The 24,183-nt window shown below is 48.5% G+C and overlaps 1 protein-coding gene across 2 annotated transcripts in view; it reads right to left on the reverse strand.

Annotated features, from left to right (window-relative positions):
• The window catches only part of ASTN2 (astrotactin 2), a 592,122-nt gene that overhangs the window by 386,239 nt on the left and 181,700 nt on the right, over positions 1 to 24,183 (reverse strand). For both annotated transcript variants that reach the window (XM_043530271.1, XM_037879485.2), the window contains exon 5: positions 12,734 to 12,841. In XM_043530271.1, the coding sequence (XP_043386206.1) occupies positions 12,734 to 12,841 (108 nt within the window). The remainder of the gene's footprint in view (positions 1 to 12,733; positions 12,842 to 24,183) is intronic.

Consider the following 24,183-nt stretch of genomic DNA (forward strand, 5'->3'; position numbering starts at 1 on the left):
GGTATCCACAATGAAAAAAGGATGTTGATAAATTGGAGAGGGTTCAGAGAAGAACCACGAGAATGATTAAAGGATTAGAAACACTGTGTTATAGCAATAGACTCCAGGACTCAATCTCTTTAGCTTAACAAAGAGAAGGTTAAGGGGTGACTCCATTACAGTCTGTAAGTACCTACACGGGGAACAAATCTAAGAATGAACTCTTAAATCTAGTAGAGAAAGTAGAATATGATCCAAAGGCTGAAAATTGAAGCTAGACGAATTAAATCTTGAAATGAGGCATAAAATTTTAACAGCCAGAGTAATTACCCACTGGAACAATTTAACAAGGGTCACGGTTTAGTCCTCGTAACTGACAGCTTTAAAATCAAGATTGGATTTTTTCCCCCTAAAAGATATGCACTTATTTTGGGGAAGTTTGCAAGCCTGGGTTCTACAGGAGATCAGACTACATCACGGTGGTCCCTTCTGGCCTTAGAATCTGTGAATCTTTGTTGGGTAATGAGCCCATTTGAAAAGCTGGCTATTTCCGAGCCAGCTACACCTTTGACTGCGTTGGGGCTATTCCGCAGTGTAGACCAGATCTTGCAACACATTGAGAACGGGAGCCTGGGGCGCCGGAACAGGGGGGCTATGGGGGCATGCCCCCACTTTGTTCCGGCCATAAGGACAAGCAATTAGGGGGAGGGGACGGAGAGGAGCGAGCGGGGGTGAGGTCTTGGGGGGAAGAAGCGGCGCGGGAGCAGGGCCTCAGGGGAAGGGACGGTGCGAGAGCAGGGCCTTGGGGAGAAGGGGCAGCAGGGCCATGGTTCGGGCACTGTTGCCCCCCCTCACTTTTAGGGAACTTCTGCCACTCCTGACCGGAGTGGGCTGAGACGGGGGCTTTGTGCAGACAGAATTACTCAGCACAGCGAGACACAATCACAACCAGCAATGGCTTTTTTCATAAGCAAAACCAAGGTTGTAGTGCCCCGTTTGGCATCCAGCCCCGTCCTGGGATGCTTGGGTATAGCACTGCCCTTCCAAAGGCATCCACTCCCAGAAACAGCCACTCAGAGTCCTTTTGCTTCCCAAGGAGAGAAGAAGCTGACCCAGCATTAACCCCTGGTTAGCAGACCTGACATATCATCAACCTGCTGGAAAGGACAAGGGGATATTTTACTAAGTGTGGAAAATTCCCTGTGTGGGTGGCATGCAGGCAGACTAATACCATAGTTAAAGGAACACTGTCAACCCAGTCATATATTGGGATCAAATTCCTTTGCCTGTGTTACTAAAATCGCCTTAGCGTATTGAAGTGGAAAGAATTTTTTTACAAATCCAATTTGCTTTCCCACTCTTTATGCTGTTTACTTTTTGCATTTCTCTGGCCACGGACAATTAAAATCAATGAAGTCCATTTCACTTTCATGTTCTCAGCACTGAGTCGGTTGAGATGCAATCACTTTAGAGATGCAGTTATATGTTTAAAGACAGCAATTGTTTTTACTGGAATTGTCTTTCACGTAAATCAATGGAAACTCTTCCACTGGGATTAAGGTTTGAAAATAAAAACAAACCAACCCTGTTTTTACAAATTACAACTGCTGGGTCAAATCTGAGTTGAGACCTTCACTTTAAAGGTGGAAGACAGTTTCCAAGATAAGCATAATTTAAACCCTGTGCCAGAGGGAAAATATTATCATTCTCTATGAAATGTCCCATGTGCAGTCACTGCCCAGAGAAGAATCTTTCTGGAAAGAGAGAGGTTCAGGGAACAAAATATAGAACCAGCCAAAGTGTTAGAAGTAGGGTGACCAGATAGAAAGTGTGAAAAATCGGGACGGGGTGGGGGGTAATAGGTGCCTATATAAGAAAAAGACCCAAATATCAGGACTGTCCCTATAAAATAGGGACATTTGGTCACCCTAGTTAGAGACCATGTTAGAACATGATACAAACTGTCTGGCCCCACCTACACTCCAAACCTACACCATGCCAAGGGGCTATGCTTTCTTATAACTAGGTCCCCCAACATTGTCTCTCGGCTGTAGCATGTGAGCATTGCACAGTCAGGGAGTATATCCTCAACCCACCCCGTGAAATAGGGAGGATGTATTCCCACATTACAGATGTAGACTGAGAGTAACTTACCCAAGAAGCCACACAGGGCATCTGGGGCAAAGGTGGGAAATGAACCCAGGTCTCCTGAGTCTCATGTCCGTGATTTAACCACACAACCGTCCTTCCTCTCCTGGCTACTTTGGTACCTGCGACTGTGTGGCCAAGTGGCTATAGCACACTGGACTGGGAATCAGAAGATCTGGGTTCTATTCCCAGTTATGCCACTGGCTTTCTGGATGAATGTGGGGGCAAGCCATGTTTCCTCTAATGGGGATACAGTGATACTGACCTCCTTGGTAAAGTGCTTTGAAATCTACAGATGAAAAGTTCTCTAAGAACTAGCTGCTATTACAGTGTAGGTGGGCACAAAGTCACCCTACCTTTCCTTTCGTCCTAGCAAGGAGACCAATGATCTGACACCGTCATGTCATGGATGCACAGAGCAAATGGGCCTGTTTATTGCCAAGGTACCGACCCCCACTCCCTCCCTTTGCATCCAGCACCAACAACATGTTTACAGTTTACTGCCTGTGACACAAGAGGCTTGTTGCCATGCGGAGGACGACAGCAGAGCGATTAGAGAAATTTGTTACCCACATGCTCCAAACAAAATTAAATTAAAAGAGCTGCTTTGCTGTCAAGATAAGGGCCAACCCAGGGAGATAATTTTTCACTCTCAAACACTCAATTACTCAGTGAGGCTGTATCAGATACAATAAAAAAAAAAAAAAAGAAAAGAAAAAAAGCAAAGCCCAGCCTCCAGGAACAGATGTAAAAGCTGTTATCTCTATCGCAGGCCAGGGGACATTAAAGAGGCTGGGGCTGCAGCTGTGGTGTGGCGGGCCTAATTGCAGTGGGTGGATGGGCGAGCAGTGCCTCCCCTCCGAGTTCATTGCCACTCGGTTAATGATGGTCTTCACACAATGGCTCCACGGTTGCTTGTTCAGACATTCTACAACCAAATCGACAAACACGTCCAGGCCAAGGGCTGCAAGAGGACAAGCTAGCCCTGTGTACAGCTATATTGGGGTAGTGCAACAGTAATCGTTAATAAGATGGCAAAGCTTTCTAGTAAACCTGTAGCTTACACCAGCAAATAAGTGATTTTGCTGCTCTAGCTTATACTTGTTTGGTGAACGAAATAATCGACACAAGCAAACGGATTTTTTTTGTCTGTGTAACTACGTATACACTAGGGTTTGTACCATTATTGAAATGTTATTAAAAAAAGGTCACACCCCTACCTGCCATTGCTATACTGGCAAAAGTTTCTAGGGGTGACCAAGCCACACACACACATGCCGCTCATTTGTGAAAGATTAGAGAGAGAGAGAGAGAGAGGAGAAAAGGGGAAGAGTGATCTCAGGGCACGTCCACGCTACAAAGTTTTCCCACCGCAAGTTGTGTTGCTGGGGTTAGTGTATCGCTTTGTGCGTGCGGACGTGGCCCCTTGCATTGCTGCAGCACACGCTCACCAGGATTGCTTGTGTCGATTCACAGTGCGGCGCACCATGGGTAGGTATCCCAGTGTGCAAACCGCCACCCTTCAGTGACTCCTGGGCAGCGGAGCTCACAGTTGGGACTAGAGCGGTCAGAGTCAGGCCTTGTGAGACCACTGCTGGAGGACTGTGAAGGTCGACATGAGAAACGCTGTGTCTACACTTGCGCTATATCAACCATTGTTTTACAACGAGTGGGGAGGTGGTGTTACTGTGTCGGCATAATAGGGCCCTTACATCGGTGGGAGACAAATTTCAGTGTAGACGCATGCATAACTAGGTTGACGCAAAGCAACTTATGTTCACCTAACGTTGTAGTGTAGACAGATGGGATAGTATCAATGGGATTTGGGACTTTCCATCCATTAAGAGAAGACACATTTTGCCTTGTCGATACTGGAAGGTTAGAGAAGTTAGAGATCCCCTGGTTGCTTTTTGCAATGTATTTGCGTGTTCTGTTTAGCAATGGGGCCTCCATGGGAGAAACCATCTAACTGTCCCTGTCTGTCTGTTTCTTTCCCTGTTTGGAAAGCACTTTGTATTCCTTCAGTATGAAAAGGGTTACCCAGCAGCCTCATGCTGGGTTGGGGTGAGGGCAGGTGTCAGGGTTCCTTCCCCACTCTGAACTCTAGGGTACAGATGTGGGGACCTGCATGAAAACCTCCTAAGCTTACTTTTACCAGCTTAGGTTAAAACTTCTCCAAGGTACAAATTAATTTTACCCTTTGCCCTTGGATTTCCACTGCCACCACCAAACTTTATCTGGTTTTACTGGGAAATGTAGTTTGGACACGTCTTTCCCCCAAAAATCCTCCCAACCCTTGCACCCCACTTCCTGGGGAAGGTTTGGTAAAAATCTTCACCAATTTGCATAGGTGACCAGTTTCAGAGTAACAGCCGTGTTAGTCTGTATTCGCAAAAAGAAAAGGAGTACTTGTGGCACCTTAGAGACTAACCAACTTATCTGAGCATAAGCTTTCGTGAGCCACAGCTCACTTCATCGGATGCATCACAGGTGACCACAACCCAAACCCTTGGATCTTAGAACAATGAAAAAGCATTCAGTTTTCTTACAAGAAGACTTTTAATAGAAGTAAAGGAATCACCTCTGTAAAATCAGGATGGTAGATACCTTACAGGGGAATTAGATTCAAAACATAGAGAATCCCTCTAGGCAAAACCTTAAGTTACAAAAAAGACACACAGCACAGCTCTTTTCTCAGCCGTTTAAAGAAATCATAATCTAACACATACCTAGCCAGATTACTTACTAAAATTCTAAGACTCCATTCCTGTTCTGTTCCCGGTAAAAGCAGTATACCGACAGACACAGACCCTTTGTTTTTCTCCCTCCTCCCAGCTTGTGAAAGTATCTTGTCTCCTCATTGGTCATTTTGGTCAGGTGCCAGCGAGGTTACCTTTAGCTTCTTAACCCTTTACAGGTGAGAGGATTTTTCCTCCGGCCAGGAGGGATTTTAAAGGGTTTTATCCTTCCCTTTATATTTATGACAGCAGGGAAGCTCCAAGAGATGCCAGAGCAGTTGCCTCAAACTTTATTTACTGCTTACCTAACATCCAAAGGATCAGAAGAAAAATATTCAGCAGTAAGGAAATTAACAATGTGGGGTGCCTTTCTGGGGAAATCCCACACGTGTATGTTGGAGCATTCCCTCCCTATCAGAGGCAGCAATGTGTTCCCCTTGCTCTGGGACTTATGGAGCGTCGCTGATGGACCAGCCCATGGCAAAGTCCTGCCTTTTACATTATCTGTTAGATTGAGCATTAGTTCAGAATCAGAGGAGAGACTAGAACCGTTTGCCCCGGTGCTCTGCCCATAAAGGTCTGCTCACTCAGGACTCTCCCTGCGGCAGAGCTCTAGTTTCTGGTCACTTGCAGGCCTGGAGAGGCACGGAAAAGAACCGGGATGACGACAGATGTCCTGGAATGCGCTGATAGCTTCCCCCTCACCCTCTCCCACCCCATGCTTCAACTGTGGACATTAAACTACATCAAAGGAATGAAGAGCCCCATCTGCAGTGATTAGGGATGCAGTTCTGACATCCTGTTTGCTGTGAAGTCTGTAGGGTGGTGTGCATGTCCGTGATGCATCCCTGAACTAGGAACTTCGGAATCACCGCACTGGATTAGAGCCAAGGTGCATCTAACCCAGTAGCCTGCTTCCAGCTGTGGCCAGTGCCAGCTGCTTCAGAAGCAGGAACCCACAGTAGGCAGTTCCAGGATCACCTGGCCCCAGGGAACGTAGTCAGAAGTTGGCCGATGCTTGTGAGTAACTTCAGGAGATGTGGCGGTCAAACTGTAGGAGTTCAGCGCAGTGGCACAGAGGGGGAGGGAGGGAGGGAGGAGAAATCGTTCACAGTGCTGGGGGTGGGGGATAGCTGAGCGTAGCTGAAAAGCATTAGCACTGGAGAGACTGATTATTCCCTCTTGCTAGTGTAAGCAACGAAAAACGACATGTTTGGTTTATCGTCTTTTGTCTCCCATTTGATTCTTGACAGGCATCTCCTGGAGTTTGAAGTCTGCCGCTGTCAGGGAGGCAAGCTGTGCTGGCTGGTGAAATAGGTGCAGACCCAGAGAGACAATTTAAAACCACTGCATTCTCCAGCAGCATCTCTGCCTCAAAGAGACACATTTGAGACATGGTGACGTGATTCCCTTCCAGTGCTCCCTGTTTACTTAGCCCTTATGTTTCCCTGCGTTTCAGCTGCGAGGGAAGGAAAATGCTACCTAAATTTCATTCTGCATTTCCTTTCACTCCCTGTGAAATAATAAGTGTCTGGTTTGCCTCCGGAGACAGGAGAGGATCAAAGGGAAGCTTCCTCATATGTAACAGATTCCGAATACCTAATTTTCCCTTATAAAGGGCCTTGTTTTAAACACCAAATACAGAAGCAGATCAAAGCCCAGCTTCTTGCTCCTCTAACAGCTCTCAGAAGGCTCTGCCAGCCAGAGACACACATATATAGAGGCTGCTGCAAATCCGAGGAAGATAATTGGGCTCTGCTAATTTATCTGAAATATCGCTGTGTGCTACAGAAACAATTGGGCATCTAGTACACACGGACCCCTCCCCCACAAAAAAAGAACAGGATGTAGGCTAAGCCCACTCCCCTGCCTCTCTCTATCTGCACCTCCCCAGTCCACAGGCCCTCAACACAAGGAGGATCCAGATCCACCCTCAGCCTTTATCTCAGCCAGGCAGTATGCGGAACTTATCACCGGACAACAGGAACCCAAATCCCCAAGCTTTTAATTAGGCCATAATGGGAAGATTGCGCTGTTTTATGAGGCAACAACATGTCCCCTGGGAGGCCAAATGATGACTAGGATGCGTGTGTTATCCTGACAAGGAAGCCAGATTACTGTGGAGGAGAAGACGCTGTCTGGCCCAGAGCAACACAATCAAACAAGGAACAATTTTTCTCTCCCTCTTACCAGGCTGGTGGAGAAGAGATTCAGAGTTGAGGAAGCTGCCAGAGTTCTGCTCTTCTGGGGTGTGGACGAATGGGAGCTGGCCTAGACAATTTATTCACTGCAGGGCCTGTTCGAAGTGTCTCCATGAAGTATAAACGGCTGCTTAAAACTATTTGCATCCTATCAGAGAGACAAGTTATTCAGCTCACAGGGACAATCTCCTTCCCCGTTTCTGGGGCCACTGGACGAGTCATCAAGCCGCCATTATTGCAATAATAATACTTTGCACTGACATTCAGCGCCAGAGATGATTTCATCCGAGGCTTCCGAGCACTTTATAAAATTAACCCTCTGTGAGCGGCTGGTGGAGAGAACGGCTCCAGACACAGCTGGACGGGAGGCTGAGGCAGCCCCTCTTTAGAGCAAGGAGGATTAGGATTCCAGCAGCATGGAGGAAAGTTGTTCTTTAAAAGAAGAGGACTGGACTGAATGTGCCCCACCCTGCGAGAGGGAAAACGGGAGCGTGATAAGTACACGGAGTCTGACATCTCCTGTGGTGGGCAGCTGCAGAGCTGGATACACATTCTCGACGGTTCTCTTTATATGACTGTAGTGCTGGTGAAAGGTGCATAGTTTGACAGCCCTGGAGACGGGAACCTTCTACGTACCTGCAGAACAGGTACAGAGCGTGGGAGCTCCCCCACAGTGCCCTGCCAGCCCTCACTTGACTGGAATGAGCAATGAAGTTCGCTTCTGTGGCTCGTCTGCTCCTTGGCATCTCCCACGGAGGCTGCCAAGGGGAGCACCGGCATTTGCGCTGGCGGGTTTTGATGGTGCAAATGCATTTTGAAGGGATTATTAAAATGCCCATCATTGGAGTATTCTAGTGCAGTATTAAAACACGCACAATTGGGGGAAGGAAGACAGCCAATTCCCTGACCTAGCCTAAGTCTAATCATAACTTCTGATTTTGAGCACCATGCTAGCCCTCCGCCTTGCTCCAGGCTAATAACGGGCTGTTTGCTTGTGGATGCGAGAGGGTTTTCCGCTGTCCGGTTCGCTGAGGACCCTTGCCTTGCAGCGTGACTGTAGGATGGCAAGCGGGGGACTCTCATCTCCTTGGGGAGGCTGTTACAGGGCTTAGGTAGCATAACAAGCAGGCTCTGCTGACTGCTGCACTAAGTCCGTATGTGGCTTCCAATATAGGTGCCGCCTTCCCCTCTTTCCCATGGGTGCTCGACCCTCCCTCTGCTCCCGCCCCACCCCCACTCCACCCCTTATATGAGGCCCCACCTCTTCCCACCCCTTCCCCACCCCCATTCTAACCCTTTCCCCAAAGTCCCCACCCCAACTCCATGCCCTCCCTGCCAATATTCCAACCCCTTCCCCAAATCCCCACTCCGGCCCGCCTCTTCTCCACCTCCTCCCCTGACCGCGCCATGTTCCCACTCCTCCCCCGTCCCGGAGTGTGCTAATGCTACCAAACAGCTGTTTGGCGGCGGCCGGGCGGGAAACGCTGGGAGGTAGGTGGAGGAGCGGGGACATGGCGCGCTCTGGGGATGAGGGGAGCTTTGCTGCCGGTGGGTGCAGAGCACCCACTAATTTTTCCCCAAGGGGGTTCCAGCCCCGGAGCACCCATGGAGTTGGTGCCTATGGCTTCCTGTAAGCATGGCAGACCAGGTGATCATAGCTGCTGCCAAGGGTTCCTATAAAAGAGCAGGTCTGAGGTAACATGGATCCCACCAAGGGCTTTGCAGAGCAGTGAATGGGACTGGGTAAGGCATGGAGCACCAGTCAAGGATGAGGTGCAGTGGTGTGGTTAGGAGATGGGACAGTGCATTGTGTAGCAGTCTGATCTGCAGATGAAGAACACATGAACAGCCATGGCCAGGTCTTCGTTGGAGAGGAAAGGACAGTTTTGTTGTCCGAAGAAGGTGGAAGACAGCGCTTCTAGTGACTGCTGTTTGATTCCTCATGGTCAGCAACAAGCCAGGATGACCAATAGGCTTTATACAAGAGTCCATGTGCCCTCCAACAAGGGCAAAGAGATGCTGCTAGCCAGCCCCTCAAGGACCTCTCCTGATTAGCATTGAGCTTTAGTTCTTTCTGGATTCAAACCCCACGCCTTCATCCAGCCTCCAGTTTCCACCACGAACTCGACTGAGCAGACAGACAGACATTGAAAGGGAACATTGCACCACTGACCAAGGGAAAATTCTCCTTTGTTTCCCCATGTTTCTTTCCATCATCTCCAAGGTGATTCCAAAGACACAGGAACATTTGTGCCTACCAGTGAAGGGATCCAGCACTATAAGATGGGAAGATCTCTAACATGGTATGACTGGGATCACAGAATTCAGAGATTAGAGAGAGAAGACTCCCACTACTAGTCTGTATTCCTGGCCAATGTAGACTGATTCTCTCTTTTATATTCTCAATGCTTTGTCCATTCCAGTTTTAAGCAATCAAGCAGGGAGGTTTTGACCCCTTCTCATGAGAGGCTATTCCACAGTCAAAGAGACCTCACTGTTAGGAATATCCTCCTTCTCACCCACACAAAAACAACAACTATGGACAATGTATTTATGTTCCTTTGGCCTACCCCCTTGAACAATTCCTCCTGCATCCCTTGATGTGTGCAACCTGCAGCCACTTGCAACAATTATAATATACAGCCACCTAACTAGTTTACTTGACCAAAGCACAAAGAAAATCCATGTGTTACCCTGCATTTACAGGATCGTTTAGACATAAATTGAAGTTATTGTGCATGCTGTAACTAACAAATCACATACATCTGAAGAGTTCCCACCACATCAACTCTGATAAGCACGACCAATGCTTCAGAAATTGTACTCTGTCCTGCAAAAACCGGTCTAAGGAGAGAAATTGTGGGGAAGATCTCTCTCATTGGACTCACTGACTATCCCATTGCACCTACAATGACACACAGCCACAGTGGAATCAATATTAGAACATCACTGTAACAATAAACTGTATCCGAGTCTGCACCCTTCTCTATTAGAATGATGAGCCTGTCCAATTATGGATCTTTGTTGTAGCGGTAATTATTATTTTTATGCTGTAACTTCCCACTAAGCTAGTGCTTTCTTCACACAAGGGAGCGAAGATGATAATGGAAAATTTCTTCCAAGACACCGTTAAAGGTAAAGTTTAGCCAAGCAACAGGGAAAGACAATGGAGTTTTATTCAGGGAGCTTATTTATTTAAAAACCAAAACAAACCAAAAAAACCCTCTGGTTAATGGAGAAATAGCCAAAGTCATTTGTGCATCTAGCAAAACCAGACTTGTGGTTCCATTGAAGCGACAGATAGTTTATTAGATCATCTAGCTCAGCGTTTCTCAACCTTTTCAGGATGGCGACCCCTTATTTGAGTTCAACAAATTTGGGGGGAGGGATAGCTCAGTGGTTTGAGCATTGGCCTGCTAAACCCGGGGTTGGGAGTTCAATGCTTGAGGTGGCCATTTAGGGATCTGGGGCAAAAATTGGGGATTGGTCCTGCTTTGAGCAGGGGGTTGGACTAGATGACCTCCTGAGGTCCCTTCCAACTCTGATATTCTATGATTCTATGAAATTTTGCAATCCTCCCCCTTTACCTTTTTCACTCTTACTGTTAAGTATAAGTAATAACCAGACAGAGAACACTGACTTTGAAGAGGAAGGGAAAGGAGGAGCAAGAATTTATTTGCTTTAGATTGTAATAAAATCTCCAGTGACTCATGACCCCCCAATTGCCTTGTGTGTTTCCCTACCCACACCCCCAGAGGTAACAACCCACTGGTTGAGAAACAAACACTGAATCCCATGGGTGGGGTTTTTAAAAGTGCCTAAATGACTTAGTACCCTAAGTCCCATTTTTAAAAGTGACTCCTTGAAAATCAATGGGACTTGGGGTCTAAGTCACTTCGATGCTTTTGAAAAATGTATCTTGTCTTCCAGCCATTGCAGGATTGCTCTCTACACGACTGTTTGAAGTGGGAGAACTCCTTTCACAGCAAAAACTGAAGCATCACTGAAGAATTCACTAACCCCTTTTCCAAAATTGAGGCCTGTATCTTTAACAAGACTAAGGCAATGCTGCCACGGGAACCTTTGTTGACTTTCCGTGCTTAAAAGGGCAAGTATAATTCCAGTGAAAATTTATGTAACATTGGATTTCCCTTTCTTCCAAAAGAATGAAGATACAAGAACACACCTGAACGCAATCCTATTCCACATAAATAAATGCAATGTGTGTGTTTGTTCTAACGTGAAATCACTGGGCCAACCGTAGGTGTGGAGGTAATTTCACATTGAAATAAACATGTTATGCGCATTTATCTGAATGCCTAATCACGGAAATAAATGGAGCTGTATTTAGTTTGGTGGGCTCTGGCACCTATCTAGAATGCTGCACTCTGGCTCTGCTTGGCTTAACAAAGAAAACAAATTCAGGACTCAGAGCCATAGGTGCAATCTTAAAATCACTTTCCAACTTGGTTATTTCTTGATGGTGGTTTTCAGACTTAGCAACAGCAGCAACAAAAGTCACCTATTTCCCCTATTGAGGACTAAACACACACTAGATCAGAGGTTTAGAAACAAAGTGATCCCTGGCATTATTTGAATGGGGGAAAATGTAGGAAGTAATTTTAAACCCTGGAAGAGACTTTCTCTCTCTTTTAACTCACAACGTGACTTACGAGATTAAGTCCCTGCCTCAACCTCAATTTTGTGTTTGTTTTTTAATTGCTTTTGGGCTGAGAACAAGCATGGAAAATTCAAGTCCAATAGGAAATTTGCTGAGAAACTTTAAGTGACAGAAATTGAGCTTTACGTATCCTCAGGAAACGCCACCATTACAGTCACGGGTGGCTGGACCAATAGCACGGCTCTACCAACGCAAATCCCTAGTGAAGACACTTTGAGCACCACTGCCATGGATAGTAAACTTCCCCAGTACAAGTTGTGGCTTATCACACTTGTGTGTGTTGACATCAGAGGTATGAATTGGTGCAGTGACACCAGTGGCTGGCTGCCAGTGGCTGAAATGCCTAGTGTCTATAAGGCCTTAAAACAGAATGTCCATGATACTCTTAGCAAGGCTGTACTGAAAACCCTCTGTAGTTATAATATAATGCACTGGAAATGGTACTTAGCTGGAGACTTTTGAAGGGCTGTGCTTCCCCATCCCTCCCCTTTCCTTAATTCAGATCTACAGCTTAGTGTTTCAGTGATGGATGTTTTTCGAATTAGCTGTATACTGTTCAAAACTGGGAAGACCAGCTCCATCCATCCATCCAACTCCACTTCCAGCATGCTGGGGGTCTGGTGCATGAAGGGGAAAGAAGGGGAGGAAATGCTGGGGTCACTGATCAGTGCTTCCTAAATCTTTAATGTGGCTGATATTGGAAACCAGGGAATAGCCATAACAAGCAACCAAGCCAATTAATATAATCACTAGGAAACTGCTAATGTCTCCCACATGCTAGTAGCTGGCAGGGGATAGTCCCAGGCTGGGAAATCTTTATGAATAGGCTGATGTTAGCTATTGGGCATGAAGATTTGTACCTATGGACCGAGAGTCAAATTATTTCAGACCTCTTAGCTAGGGGTGCAGCGAAAGGAGGTAAACTGGAGTGTTTGTTTCTTTTGCCTCTCACAGCTGCTGTGTCACTGCAGGTTCTTTTATTTTACCTTTGCTCCGTCTCCGGCTCCTATACTGCTCGGTATAGAAGGTCAGCTGGGTTTCGTCATCTGCCTCTGAGCCAGAGTTTCCCTTGGCACGTCCAAATCCAATTCCACCTGAAAGGAAGTGAGGAGAAAAATCAGTACTGCCATCTTAGGGGCTCACCCACAAAACTTAGCTGTGCGCTCCTCAGCAAAACTCAGGAAATCATTATCCAGCTTCCCCTTCTGCCATCTCTTTAAATCCCTGCTTCTCCAAATAAAGACATGGGCTCATTAAAGTCCGGGTGTTATTATTTGTATTGCAGTAGCACTTAGGAGCACAGTCATAGATCAGGACCCCCAGTGTGCTAGGCCCTGTACAAACACAGAACAAAAAAATGCCCTAAAGAGCTTTCTATCTACATGGCAGTGAGGACCTTGAGTTTAAACCGCTCTCCTAAGGACCCAAGCACAGTGAACCACATGGACTGTGTCATATCTGCCTGAGAGGCCAGCAGGCGGAGATGAGAGGCAATGTGGTCCAGAATACAGGACATGAAACAGAGTCAGGAGACCTGGGTTCTGTTCCCTGATCTGCCACCGACCGGCTGTGTGACCTTGTCAAGTTGCTTCCTCTCCCTTTGTTGCGTGGGTCTAGACCATAAGCTGTCTCTGCTGTGGGCCTAGGGAGCTGTGGTCTCCGTTGAAGCCCCTAGGCTTTACCGCAATACAAACAGCAGGGAAGAAAAATGGAGCTGTGACTTCACCCGCCCCCTTTGCTTTGATGTTCCCAAGGAACAAAAACAAGGCGTGGAAAGATGAGCCTGCCCATGCCCAAAGGGTAACACGTCCACTGGTCTGCTACATCCCCCAGCTAGGGGCGCCCAGATACACTCAGACTCATTTGACCAGGCAGAGCCCCCTCCTTCCCCCCCCACCCCCCACCGGTGGTTTTAAACATTTAGGAGAAGCAAAAGTTAGAAAAATCAACTTAGGAATAGACTTGGCACGAGTCTGCCAATCCTCATGGAAAATTAAAAGAAAAGAGACCTCTAGGGGTTGACGGTGGCCCTCTGAACTGCCATTAAAATATTTTACTGCTTTAAAACCCCCTTTATTCTATGCAGAAGTGCAATTTCCACACTTCTTGGCAAGGGTCCAGCAAATGAAAGTGCACTTTCTGCCCTGTAAAATTCTTAATCACCGCGATGAGTGGGAGGGGGAGAGAGCTGGGGAAATGCACGGAACGGACAACCCTGGAGACCGGTGTCTGTCGATCAGCAGAGCACGTAGGCACAGACAGTAGCAGTGCCAGCTTCACCCCCATAGTCTCACCAACGTGCCTCTGCCCTTGGTCACTTGGCCCATTCAGACCTTAGCCTCTGCTGAGACTGCCAATAAGGGGGAGGAGGTGGAGGGCAATATATTGTGAAGAGAACACTCCCCAGCTAGGAACTAAATCAACTCATCTCACATTGGAACCCAACAGCCTTCAGATAGGAACAAGTCTGGTCTCCACCAGCCTAGGTTGCATTCAGACCATGGATGCAATGCAAAAGATCAGGAATCCCATTCAATCAATCCATTAAGCCATCTAGTCCCTCCAGGAGAGGGTGCTGTGTCAAGTCCGCCCAGAGTCCGGCGCTGAGAAGGGACCCCGCTCCTTAAAGGGGAGATGACAAAGCCAGCCCTCCACTGCGGCCACACTGCTGGCCGTTTGGAAGCGGTCCCCCGGACAATGCAGAACTGGCACCTTGGGGCTTGCTGCACCTCTAAGGGTTTGCTGTATCAATAAGGGAATATGACCTATTAGTCATTCCTTCCCTGGTGCAGCGGGAATGGATTTGAACGCAGGTGTCCAGACAAACACAACCATCCATCCATCCAGCTCCTCTCACCCTCAAAGTGCATAGCATGAGACGCCAGTGTCACCACGTGGTTGCAAATTAGGGATCCTCGCAGGACTCAGCTTGCTGAGGGCATCTCCAAAATCCTGAAAGCAGCCCACAGGCAGGAAAGGGCGGAGGGTATGCAAGTGCAGGGTGGCAAGCTCTAAAAAGCAGGTGGCTTGAAAGCTGAGTATCGGCACTGGTCTCAAAAGCTCCAAGACAACCCAGAAGGCACCAGGAGCGATTAAGGGTGCTGCAATGATTCTCGCCACAGCGAATGGTGCCTGCTGCTTGGTATTTTTTACCGAGCGTGTGATTTAGGGCACTAAAGTGCAGCCGTTAATTACCTGCAGCTAGGTGAATATTTCCACTAAGGTCCTAAAAGATAGCAAATGATTGGAACATGTTAACGCAACAGTAAAGGATTATCAGCATGTGGAAATGGCTATATAAACTGCTCCGAGGCTTCCTGCCACCTGCGCTCATGGCAACAAGGCAGAGGGCTTTAAACAATACCCTGTGACCAAGAACGTAGATCGTCAAAGCGGGCGAGCCGTATCGCCTTCCTGCCATGTCCTAATCACTGTTAGCACCTAGCATCTGATTTCCACACAGCGGATCAATGCCAGACTACAAGGGCATGCCGCCAGGGAATGCCACTGCAAACTACCAGGCTAGTCGAAAAGGGCCAGCATTTACCCTGGGGAAAGAGCAGGCACTTTGAGATGAAGGCTGCTTGAGAGAGCCATGTGCGAAAAGTCTGCAAGGAAAGTGAACGCCTGTGGAGCTCATGAGGTTACAGGTCCCATCCCAAGCTTGAAACTTAGCCCAGGGACATCAGAGTGTTTGCCCAGGCTCACAGAGAGTGCCTGGGCTGATGCGTGGGTCTGAGCGAGGGTTCTGCCAGCTTCCCTGCTCCTTGTGGAGCTCAAAACCAGGTGAGACTCTGCAGCTTCGATTCAGAGTGAGATTCAAAACTCAGGGCAGCGAGAACCCATGCAGATGGGAATGGAAGCACACGTAAACCCTAGTTATCTGACCAACAGTCTCTATGGCTACATCTCCACCACAGCACTTATGGCCGTGCAGCTGAGCCACTGCAGTGCTTGTGGGGGGGACGCTCTATGCCGACAGGAGAGAGCTCTCTCGTTAATTTAATAACTCTTGCCTCCACCCGAGGCAGTAGCTACATTGGCGGGAGAAGCTCTCTCACCAACGTAGCGCTGTCTTCACCAAAGTTTAGGTCGGTATAACTTACGGCGCTCAGGGGTGTGGATTATTCACACCCCTGAGCAACTTAAGTTATACCAAAGTAACCTGTAGTGTAGACAAGGTCTCCCACCTCTACTGCTTGGGCCATTCTCTGTGTTGGCAAGATATTTTCAGGAGTAAATGCCGTAGCAAAGCCCAAGCAATCCAAGGTTTTAGGGCTTGCAGGAAAGGAATACAAGCCCGGTCGTGTTCCTTTTGCAGCCACATCCCGAAAGGGGTTAACATGCTCTCCACGCTCTTCGCTGGGAAATGGACTGACCAGCAAGCTTCACAGCCAGAAGCCATCTCCGCCTCCTTCAGCAGCTTTTCACATGTTTGTGGGTTGCATCTCTGTGATGGATGGTGCTGACATGTAAAATTACTCAGGCTGAGTGTCTTCGGCGAGCCGGTGACAGCATTTGCTGATTACCTAAAACTGTATAAATATGGGACTTGGGAGACCCACGTCAGGGACCCTAGGCTGGAAAAGAAATGCCTCCCCCAACCCACCCAGGAAGGGCAAATGTTAGCCAGCTGGCATCAGCTAAGCAAGAGAGAGAGAGAGAGATGTCTCCGCAATTCCTTTCTGATCCGCCTAAAACTTCAAGGATGGAGTGGAAATTTACCTTCCCGGTAACTCAGCGGTTCCAGGTTTCCCATCACAACACACTCCCAGATACAAATCTGGGTGAAGTCAGTTGACATCATCTATAGGAAAGCAAAATCTTAGCACAGCTGAGACTTCACATAAACCTGACTTCACACTCCAAGCCACCTGGGGAGATGTTTGGGTTTTGTTTTGTTTTTAAATTGGCCCCAAAGTCTTGCTCTGAGTAGCTCAAGATTTGGGATCTCTTCCCTGGGTTGACCAATACGGCTACACCAACACTGCATACTATATTGTCCCTGTTTTTCTTGCATACCCCCAATCTTGCCAGCCTCTCTTCCCCCACCCCCTCCCATCATCATTCTTTTTTGACAGGGACAGTGGGCTGCCCCAGGCAGATGAGACAGATCCTTGCATATGAGCTGGATTTATCTGAGCACAAGCAGCTGACAGAGTGAGAACAGGGAGCACCTGATTAAAGACAAGACAGTCGCCCCTCGTCAGCGATTCCTTTATTTCTCTTAAACGGGGAGGGGACAGACAGACAGGGACTGCAGAGTAATAGAAACGAGATTATAATCACTGCAACCAATTACAAAGCAGAATAAATCACTTGGAAAAAAGCGTCCGATATGCAAAATTCTCCATTGATAAGGTTCAGCCGGCGCTCAGCAGCACACATGTGATGATGCAGGGAGTTACTGGGAATGGCGTCATCTTGGCTCATGGCTCCAAACACAATGTGTCACAAGAAAATTCCCATTTGTGATGTGAGTGCAGCCATGGTTAGCAGACATCAGGTACCCAGAATTCCCTCAGAGCTCAGCCTCCCCTGTTCATCTCAGCACAGAGCTCCACCATCTCTTTCCTCACCTTGCAGCCCATCAAAGCCTCACACTCCCACTTGCATGCCACCCGCTACAACTGGAACTCCCTCTCTCTGCACCCCAGAAGGTCTCCCCACCCTCATCTTTTCTTCCAGGCCCTTCCTTCCATCCTGATTTTCCTGTGAAGCCCGTAACTGCCACAAATCCACGTCATCCCACAGCCTCAAAAATTCACCCCCCCCCCCCCAAGAATTCAGGCTGAGGTTTTTAAAAGAGCCTAAGGGAGTTAGGCACCCAAAACCCTTTGAACTTTGACAGGAGTTGACCACTAATTCCCTTCAGCTTCTTTGGAAGTCCCAACCTGAAGCTGCCTTGCGGCAGAGCCGTCCCCTGGATCCTGCAGGGTGTCAGTGCTGCTTCTCCATTTAGGCTGTGCGCTCCTCAGGGCATAAGTTCCCTCTAAGCTTCGTGGCCGTGCAGCAGCCTATCAAGAGCAATGCAGGCGCTCAGGGATGTGGTGGGGAGGCATGAAGGTGCCAGCTTCTCCTGCAGCTCTGGCCCCCAGACCTGCTACGGCCTGGGAGAGGCGGGGAGAGACGCTCTCCCCCAGCTCCGGAGCTGCCGCAGCCAGGGAGAAGCACCTCTCCCCGCCAGCCCAGGTGCAGCTGTGGTGAGAGAGGGCTGGGGGAGTCCACTCTCCCCACCGCGGACCGGGACAGCCTGCACGCCAAACCCCTCATCCCCAGCCCAGAGCCCGCATCCCCAGCTGGAGCCCTCACCCTCCTCCTGCCCAACCCTCTGCCCCCTCGTGCACCCTGAACCCCTCATCCCCAGCCCAGAGCCCACACCCCCAGCCAGAGCCCTCACCTCCTTGCACCCCAACCCTCTGCCCAAGCCCTGAGCCCTGCACCCCTCATCCTCAGCCCAGAGTCTGCACCCCCGACCAGAACCCTCACCCCCCACCTAGCCCCCAACCCTCTGCCCCAGCCCTAAGCCCCCCCCCCCACACACACACACTTTGAACCCTTTGGCCCCACCCCACCTCAACTCCATATTGGTGCACATAACAAAATTCATTCTGCACATGCATGGGAAAAATTAGAGGGAACATTGCTCAGGGCAGGGACCACATGTTCCCTTGTGCCTCACATAGCACCTGTTGGGACTTAGCTAATGGTGTGGCCTCATGTCCCACCTGGCTATTAACTACACTGTAAGGCCCCCTTGGCGGCCCTCATGTACCCCCAGGGCCTGGGTGGCGTTTGGAAAGAAGAGTCCAGACTGTGCTTTAATTTTAAAAATGCCTGGGTGGGGGGGGGCGGGGGAGATGCATTCTGGTTGGGCTGTTTGTTTTTTAAAGCCTGCCTCCTGGGGGGAAGAGCACAGAGCAGCAAGCCACCCCCAACACACACACTCCACCACCTCCTTCACAATAAAGGCTCCTCGCAATACTCTAGCACCAGCTGTCCTCCCCCCTCAAGAGCTTTCTTGGCCAGGTGCTACCCAGACCAATATTAAATTACTGTGAACCACATCAGCCGCAGCGGCCAGGGATGGAGAAAGACGGAGAGAAAAAGAACGAACAAACTGACTTTGCCTTGGATTAGATCTCCCTGCAACCCAGGTGTTAACAGACTTTGCAGATACCCCACTGAGTTCAAGGCACAATCCATTGATCATCTTTATTTAAAGCATGAGGACCTAATCCAGCCCGGGCAGAAGCAGATGCCTCACCCTAGGGTATTTCCAGGGCAATCCCCCCACTTACACAGGAGCTACATTCAATTTTACAACTTGGGTCCCGTTAATTATTAAACCAGGCAAATAAGACAGCAGGGATTGCAGGGTTGCAGAAGTCCCCCAGTTGCATGGAAACCTGGAAGCAGCCCTGCTGAAATCCTCCTCAGGAGCCAGAAGTCTCAATAAAGGTGCTTTTATCTCTAATCCTGTTTGCAGATTTACAAGCTCATTAATTCACTGAAACTGATCTCAGCTCAGGGACAAGCAGGGCAGGGTTTCTTGCTGTTTTTGAATGAGATATTAATGTAGATGGTGAATGAGGGAGGGGTCTTGAGGAAAAAACAACATGTCATGTAATCAAAGACTGTATAATATAATATGCAGATGCACAAGGGGGCTGAATTAGAGCTTCATGGGCAACCACAGTACTGGCATATCCTCACTTCTGAGCGTTTGACTTTGCAACCTTACCATTCTTTTTAACATAGTTTGCATGTGTAATTTGCTAGCTTTAAAAACAAGCTAACTGGAGGGGGAACCTAATTGCATCATGTGGCAACACACGGACACCCACATGGGTTATCAGATGAGTTGGTAGGGTTAGACCCACCATTTGGGCTAATGAACTGCTAGCAGTAGAAGGTTGTCATCCTCTATGAGGACCAGCACTAGAAGGGGATGAGACACACTTTGCCAGTGGGTTTCAGATATTTGCCAACAGCTGAAGAATGGCGAGACTCAGGGATTGTGGGTTCCAATCCACATTCTGTGCTCCAGTTGTCATAGATCCCTCCATCCAATGGCCGCCAAGCCTGACCCCAACTGACACATCCCCTCCAGCCAGTCCCAGTCCTTTGTCTCCCTCCTGGCTTTTCGTCCCCGGCTCCTCACCTAGCTAGTCTCACTCAGGCTCCTTGTCCAATCTCAGGCTCCCCTCCCCCTGCACCCATTCCTCCCCCTCGTGGGCTCCTAATCTCCTTACCCCAGCCAGTCCCAATCTCTTCCTGTCCACCTGCAGCAACTCCCAGTTCCAGTTCACCCCCAGGCTCCTTGTCCCAGTCTATTCCCTCCAGTCTGGCTCTTGTCCCCTCTGCATTTGAGGCAGCCTGCTTCCTCCATGTTTCCTGGGTGCCGGCAGAGGGAACATTGAAAACACAGGAGAGAGAATCTCCCTGCTCTTCGTTCCCGTGCCCAGTGCCAGAGCAGCAACTGCCGGGACAGTCCCTCTCAGCCCCAGGAGGATAGCTCACACTCAGTCACTCTGTGGGCATGGCACATGCATAGTCTGGCTGGCACACAGGAGCTGTGTGAGAGGAGGGAGCGTGCTCTTTGCAGACGGTGTCTTCAGAGAATTTGGCTGCCAAACTCTAACAAGTCTCTGCTGAGCAAGTGTGAACTGGGATTTTTCAAAGGTTTAGACCTTGGCCAAATTTGGGTGTTTTTGTTTCCCCCATGGAAACAGTACCAGGCCATCCCCTTGCCAAACTTCAAGTCCCCGCTGCAAAGCAAGGGGGCGTTAGCACGTCCCAGTCAAACGGCAGTATGAATTTTTTTAACCCTGGGCACAACAAATGCATTTTTCCCTCGCCTCACTCTTGGAAATGGCAGAGCCATTTCAGCTGAAAGTTTCCAGAGAAATTCAGCCTGAAGAAGACACCCAGCATGGAACATTTCAGCTCGACCGGTTAAATCTCAACAAAGTTTTACACAACTGAAAATGGGGAAGTGCTGGGCAAGTTTAATTGTAGGCATTGCACCTGCACTGCCTGGTAATAATTTTAGCATCGCATCCTTACACGGTCCTGTCCTCCAGACTCCACACTCCAGACCACACTCAGTCCATCTCTTTCTGGCAATCCGCCCTCCCCCAGCTGCTGCTCCTTCATCAGCTTTTCTAGCTGCCAGAACAAAATGGTGAGTTTTATCCCCGCATTGCCCCAAACACAAAAAGCATGAAACTTTGAGATTTTAAAGGTAAGCCTCCCAGGGTTCGTTCTTCTTCTGGAGAGCGCTTAACAGTGCTGGGCAGAGTTTCTCCAGCTAGCCTTTGATACAGGATCGCCAGGAGAAAGGGAGGGGTAGGGGAGAGGGAGATGAAAGCTATTCTCCTCCTGACCCAGCTTGGACAGCAATCATTATGGCTGGCAGAGCAGAGGCACCCGCTGGCTGCCTCTGCATCACTCCACTTTCAAAGAAGGTGGCTTCAAAAGGCACCTGCAACACAGAGCAGAACAAGACTCTGAGGAGGAAGCAATGGAATCAAAGGCACAGCCCGCAAGGGGCTCCTGGAAAGCTGGCCGGTGGGGCTGGTTCAGGGGAAAGGAAACTCAGTAGCTCGCTGGCCTGTTCACTCAGCACCAAGATACACAACTCAACCCCCCTGCAAGTTCTCTTCCAGGCTGGGCGAATGACATGCCCTCCCTATGAGACCAGAGCCATCCTGGGGGTGCCACATGATGAGGGCCCTACACACGGGCCATGCTCAAGGACCCTTTCGAGCCATCTCTTCACCGCTCCACTCCCCCTGCACACACATCCTTAAGCCCAGGGCACTACATTTTAATTTCCATCTCTCCTGCCCATCCCACCCAAGGAACATCTCTCATGGTATTTCCACGGCCCCTCCCCACCATAGTGACAGGAAGTTACTGCCCAATGGTTAGGGTGCTAGCCTGGGACTTGAAAGACCTGAGTTCAATCCCCTGCTCTGCTACAGACTTCCTGGGTGACCTTGGGCAAGTCATTAATTGTTGTAGACTTAAGTTCCCTGCCTGTAAAATAAGGTTAATAGCCCCACCTCATGGGGTGTTGAGAGGAGGAGTGGGCACTTCCCCCTGCAATGAATTCGCTGAAAAATGCAAACTATTCACAAATGTCCATTTGAATCAATACATGGAACACCTGGTTTTGACACACAAGAATTTTGTGGGATTTTTTGTGTGTGGGGGGGTCTTTTCCATGAGGGGAAAAAAATCAGTTTCTGTTCAAAACAAAGTGATGCGTTTTTTCCCCACAGTTTGTTGGTCAAACGAAGGAAAAAACAAGTATTTTCTCAGCGCTCGTTGTGAGGATAAATACAGTAAAGATTGTTAAGTTCTCAGATATGAGAGTATATATGACACCTGGTGTCATCGAAGTACCTTAGCTAGACCATCTCCCCTGCCTGTCTCCAGTGAATGAACTAGGTTCAGGGCTCCTCGTTGTTTAGGCTCAGGTAGTTTCTAAGCTTTAGCACCAAACCAAGTGAACCGAAGCAAAGCCATGCAGTGACAACAGCCCAACTACCTCCAAGCCCTTCTACCAAACAACCTGGCAGGAAGAGCCTGGTGCCGTGTTACAAGGCTGGAATGGTTGAACAGAACGCTGCAGTTTAACTTCTTTTTTAACCTTGGCCAACAGCAGGCTGCTCTGGCATATATTTAGGGTGCCTTCCAAAGGGGTTAGTCCTCAGAGCAGGAACTGTCTCCTGTCTGACTGAGGTTGTGCCAGGGGACAAGCAGCCAGGGCCAGGCGTGGCCCCCCCGCCCCACCATCTAGCTCATATGGGACATTTGGAAGCAGGATCCAGGAACCTGCCCTCCAAAACCAGGCTGATTTAGAAATTCCAACCCCTGACTCCACACAGACAGACCGATGAGGCTTCCCCAACGCTTTGCGCTCTGCAGTACGTCCAGTCCTGCTTTGGTAGGGATGGGAAGCCAAGGGGGGTTAGTTACCTGGAGAAGCAGGTACTCAAGGGAAGCAGGCTTGAGAAAGCTGCAATGCTCCTTTCATTTCCTTCTGGGTTTCCAATTTCCCCTCCTAGCCGGTGCACCAGTAACTTCTGGTAAATTATGGTGCAGTAGAGACCTCTAGATGCATTAAGACAACCCTGATCAACAGTAAATTATCTGCTGGGCAGCAGGATCTATTAATCACTTATTTATTTTAAAAAGGAAAGATGCTCATTGAACCTCTTTATTTACCTTTGGCAGTTTAGATAACCACCATATTTCAGTGCTGGCTTTTATCCACCAACAGCTTTATGTTCAGAGGCTGGAATCCCTCAGCTGCCTTAAGCAGCTTTCACTTTGATTTGTTTTTTGTTAGATTGTCAGTTCTCATGCCTTAAAAAACCTTCTGACCCGTTCTGCTGTTTTTAACCACCTGTCCCAATAGAGGGCGCCATACACCCCTATTTGAATATTGTCACCCAATCCAAAAGGCACATTTTCCTGTCTCCCAGTCCTGTGCTCTAACCACTATGTCACGCTCCTTCCCTGCAGGGGGCATTGAGTTCCACGTTTCAGCTGCACTCCAAGTACAGTCTCTATCCTCAAATCACCCGCTGTGTTTCCAGGTGAATATGGCATTCTTCATTTCCTGTTTTAAACCACTGTAGAGGAGATGGGTGTGTTCTGTTAACTGCAGCTGCTGTGTTCCACCCCAGAGCAGGCTGCACTTCAGTAGAAGGTGAATCTAAATGGGCGTCATGGGTACCCAGCACTTCCTGGGAACACAGTCCATAGTAGGCAAAGGGCTTCGGAATACACTGTGTTGAAAGGTGCCATACAAATGTAAAGTAAAAATGGAGCTGGCTGGAAAAGCAAGAGAAGGGGAATGATCGCACTGGACATTGATAGCACGACCACCTACACAGGCAGCCTAAAAAGGTGGAACTAGGCAAACCCAGCCAGAGGCTGATCCAATTAGGATATCAATTAACAGATGCCCTTTAAATAGACACTATAGACTAATAATCAAACACATTGGAGCTTTACACCTAGATGTAAACATTATATTTTCGTACTGATATTTAAACAATAGTCACAGGGGTCCATCCTACTTACCAACCACTGTCATTGAAAAATGTGACCTAGGAATGTAACCTGATTAACTCCCCCCACATTCCAAGCCTCAGACACCTTTGTCAGCTCCTTATTCAACTCAGCAGTGAGACTCATCTCTGTGGCTGTAACCAGAGTTGTGCAAATAACTGATTTTTTTCAGTTTGCTGGCAGTTTGCGGGGGCGGGGGGGGTGAGAAAGTAGACAAAAATTGTTTCAGTTTTACCCCAAACAATTTAAAAAAAAAAAAAACGATGAACCAAAAAGTTGGGCAGGAGGAATCTATATGTTGAATGAAACATTTGATTTTGAGCCAGTTGTGTGTTTTGGGTTTTTT

This window comes from Chelonia mydas, chromosome 16 (assembly GCF_015237465.2).
Source record: "Chelonia mydas isolate rCheMyd1 chromosome 16, rCheMyd1.pri.v2, whole genome shotgun sequence".
Lineage (NCBI taxonomy): Eukaryota > Metazoa > Chordata > Testudines > Cheloniidae > Chelonia > Chelonia mydas.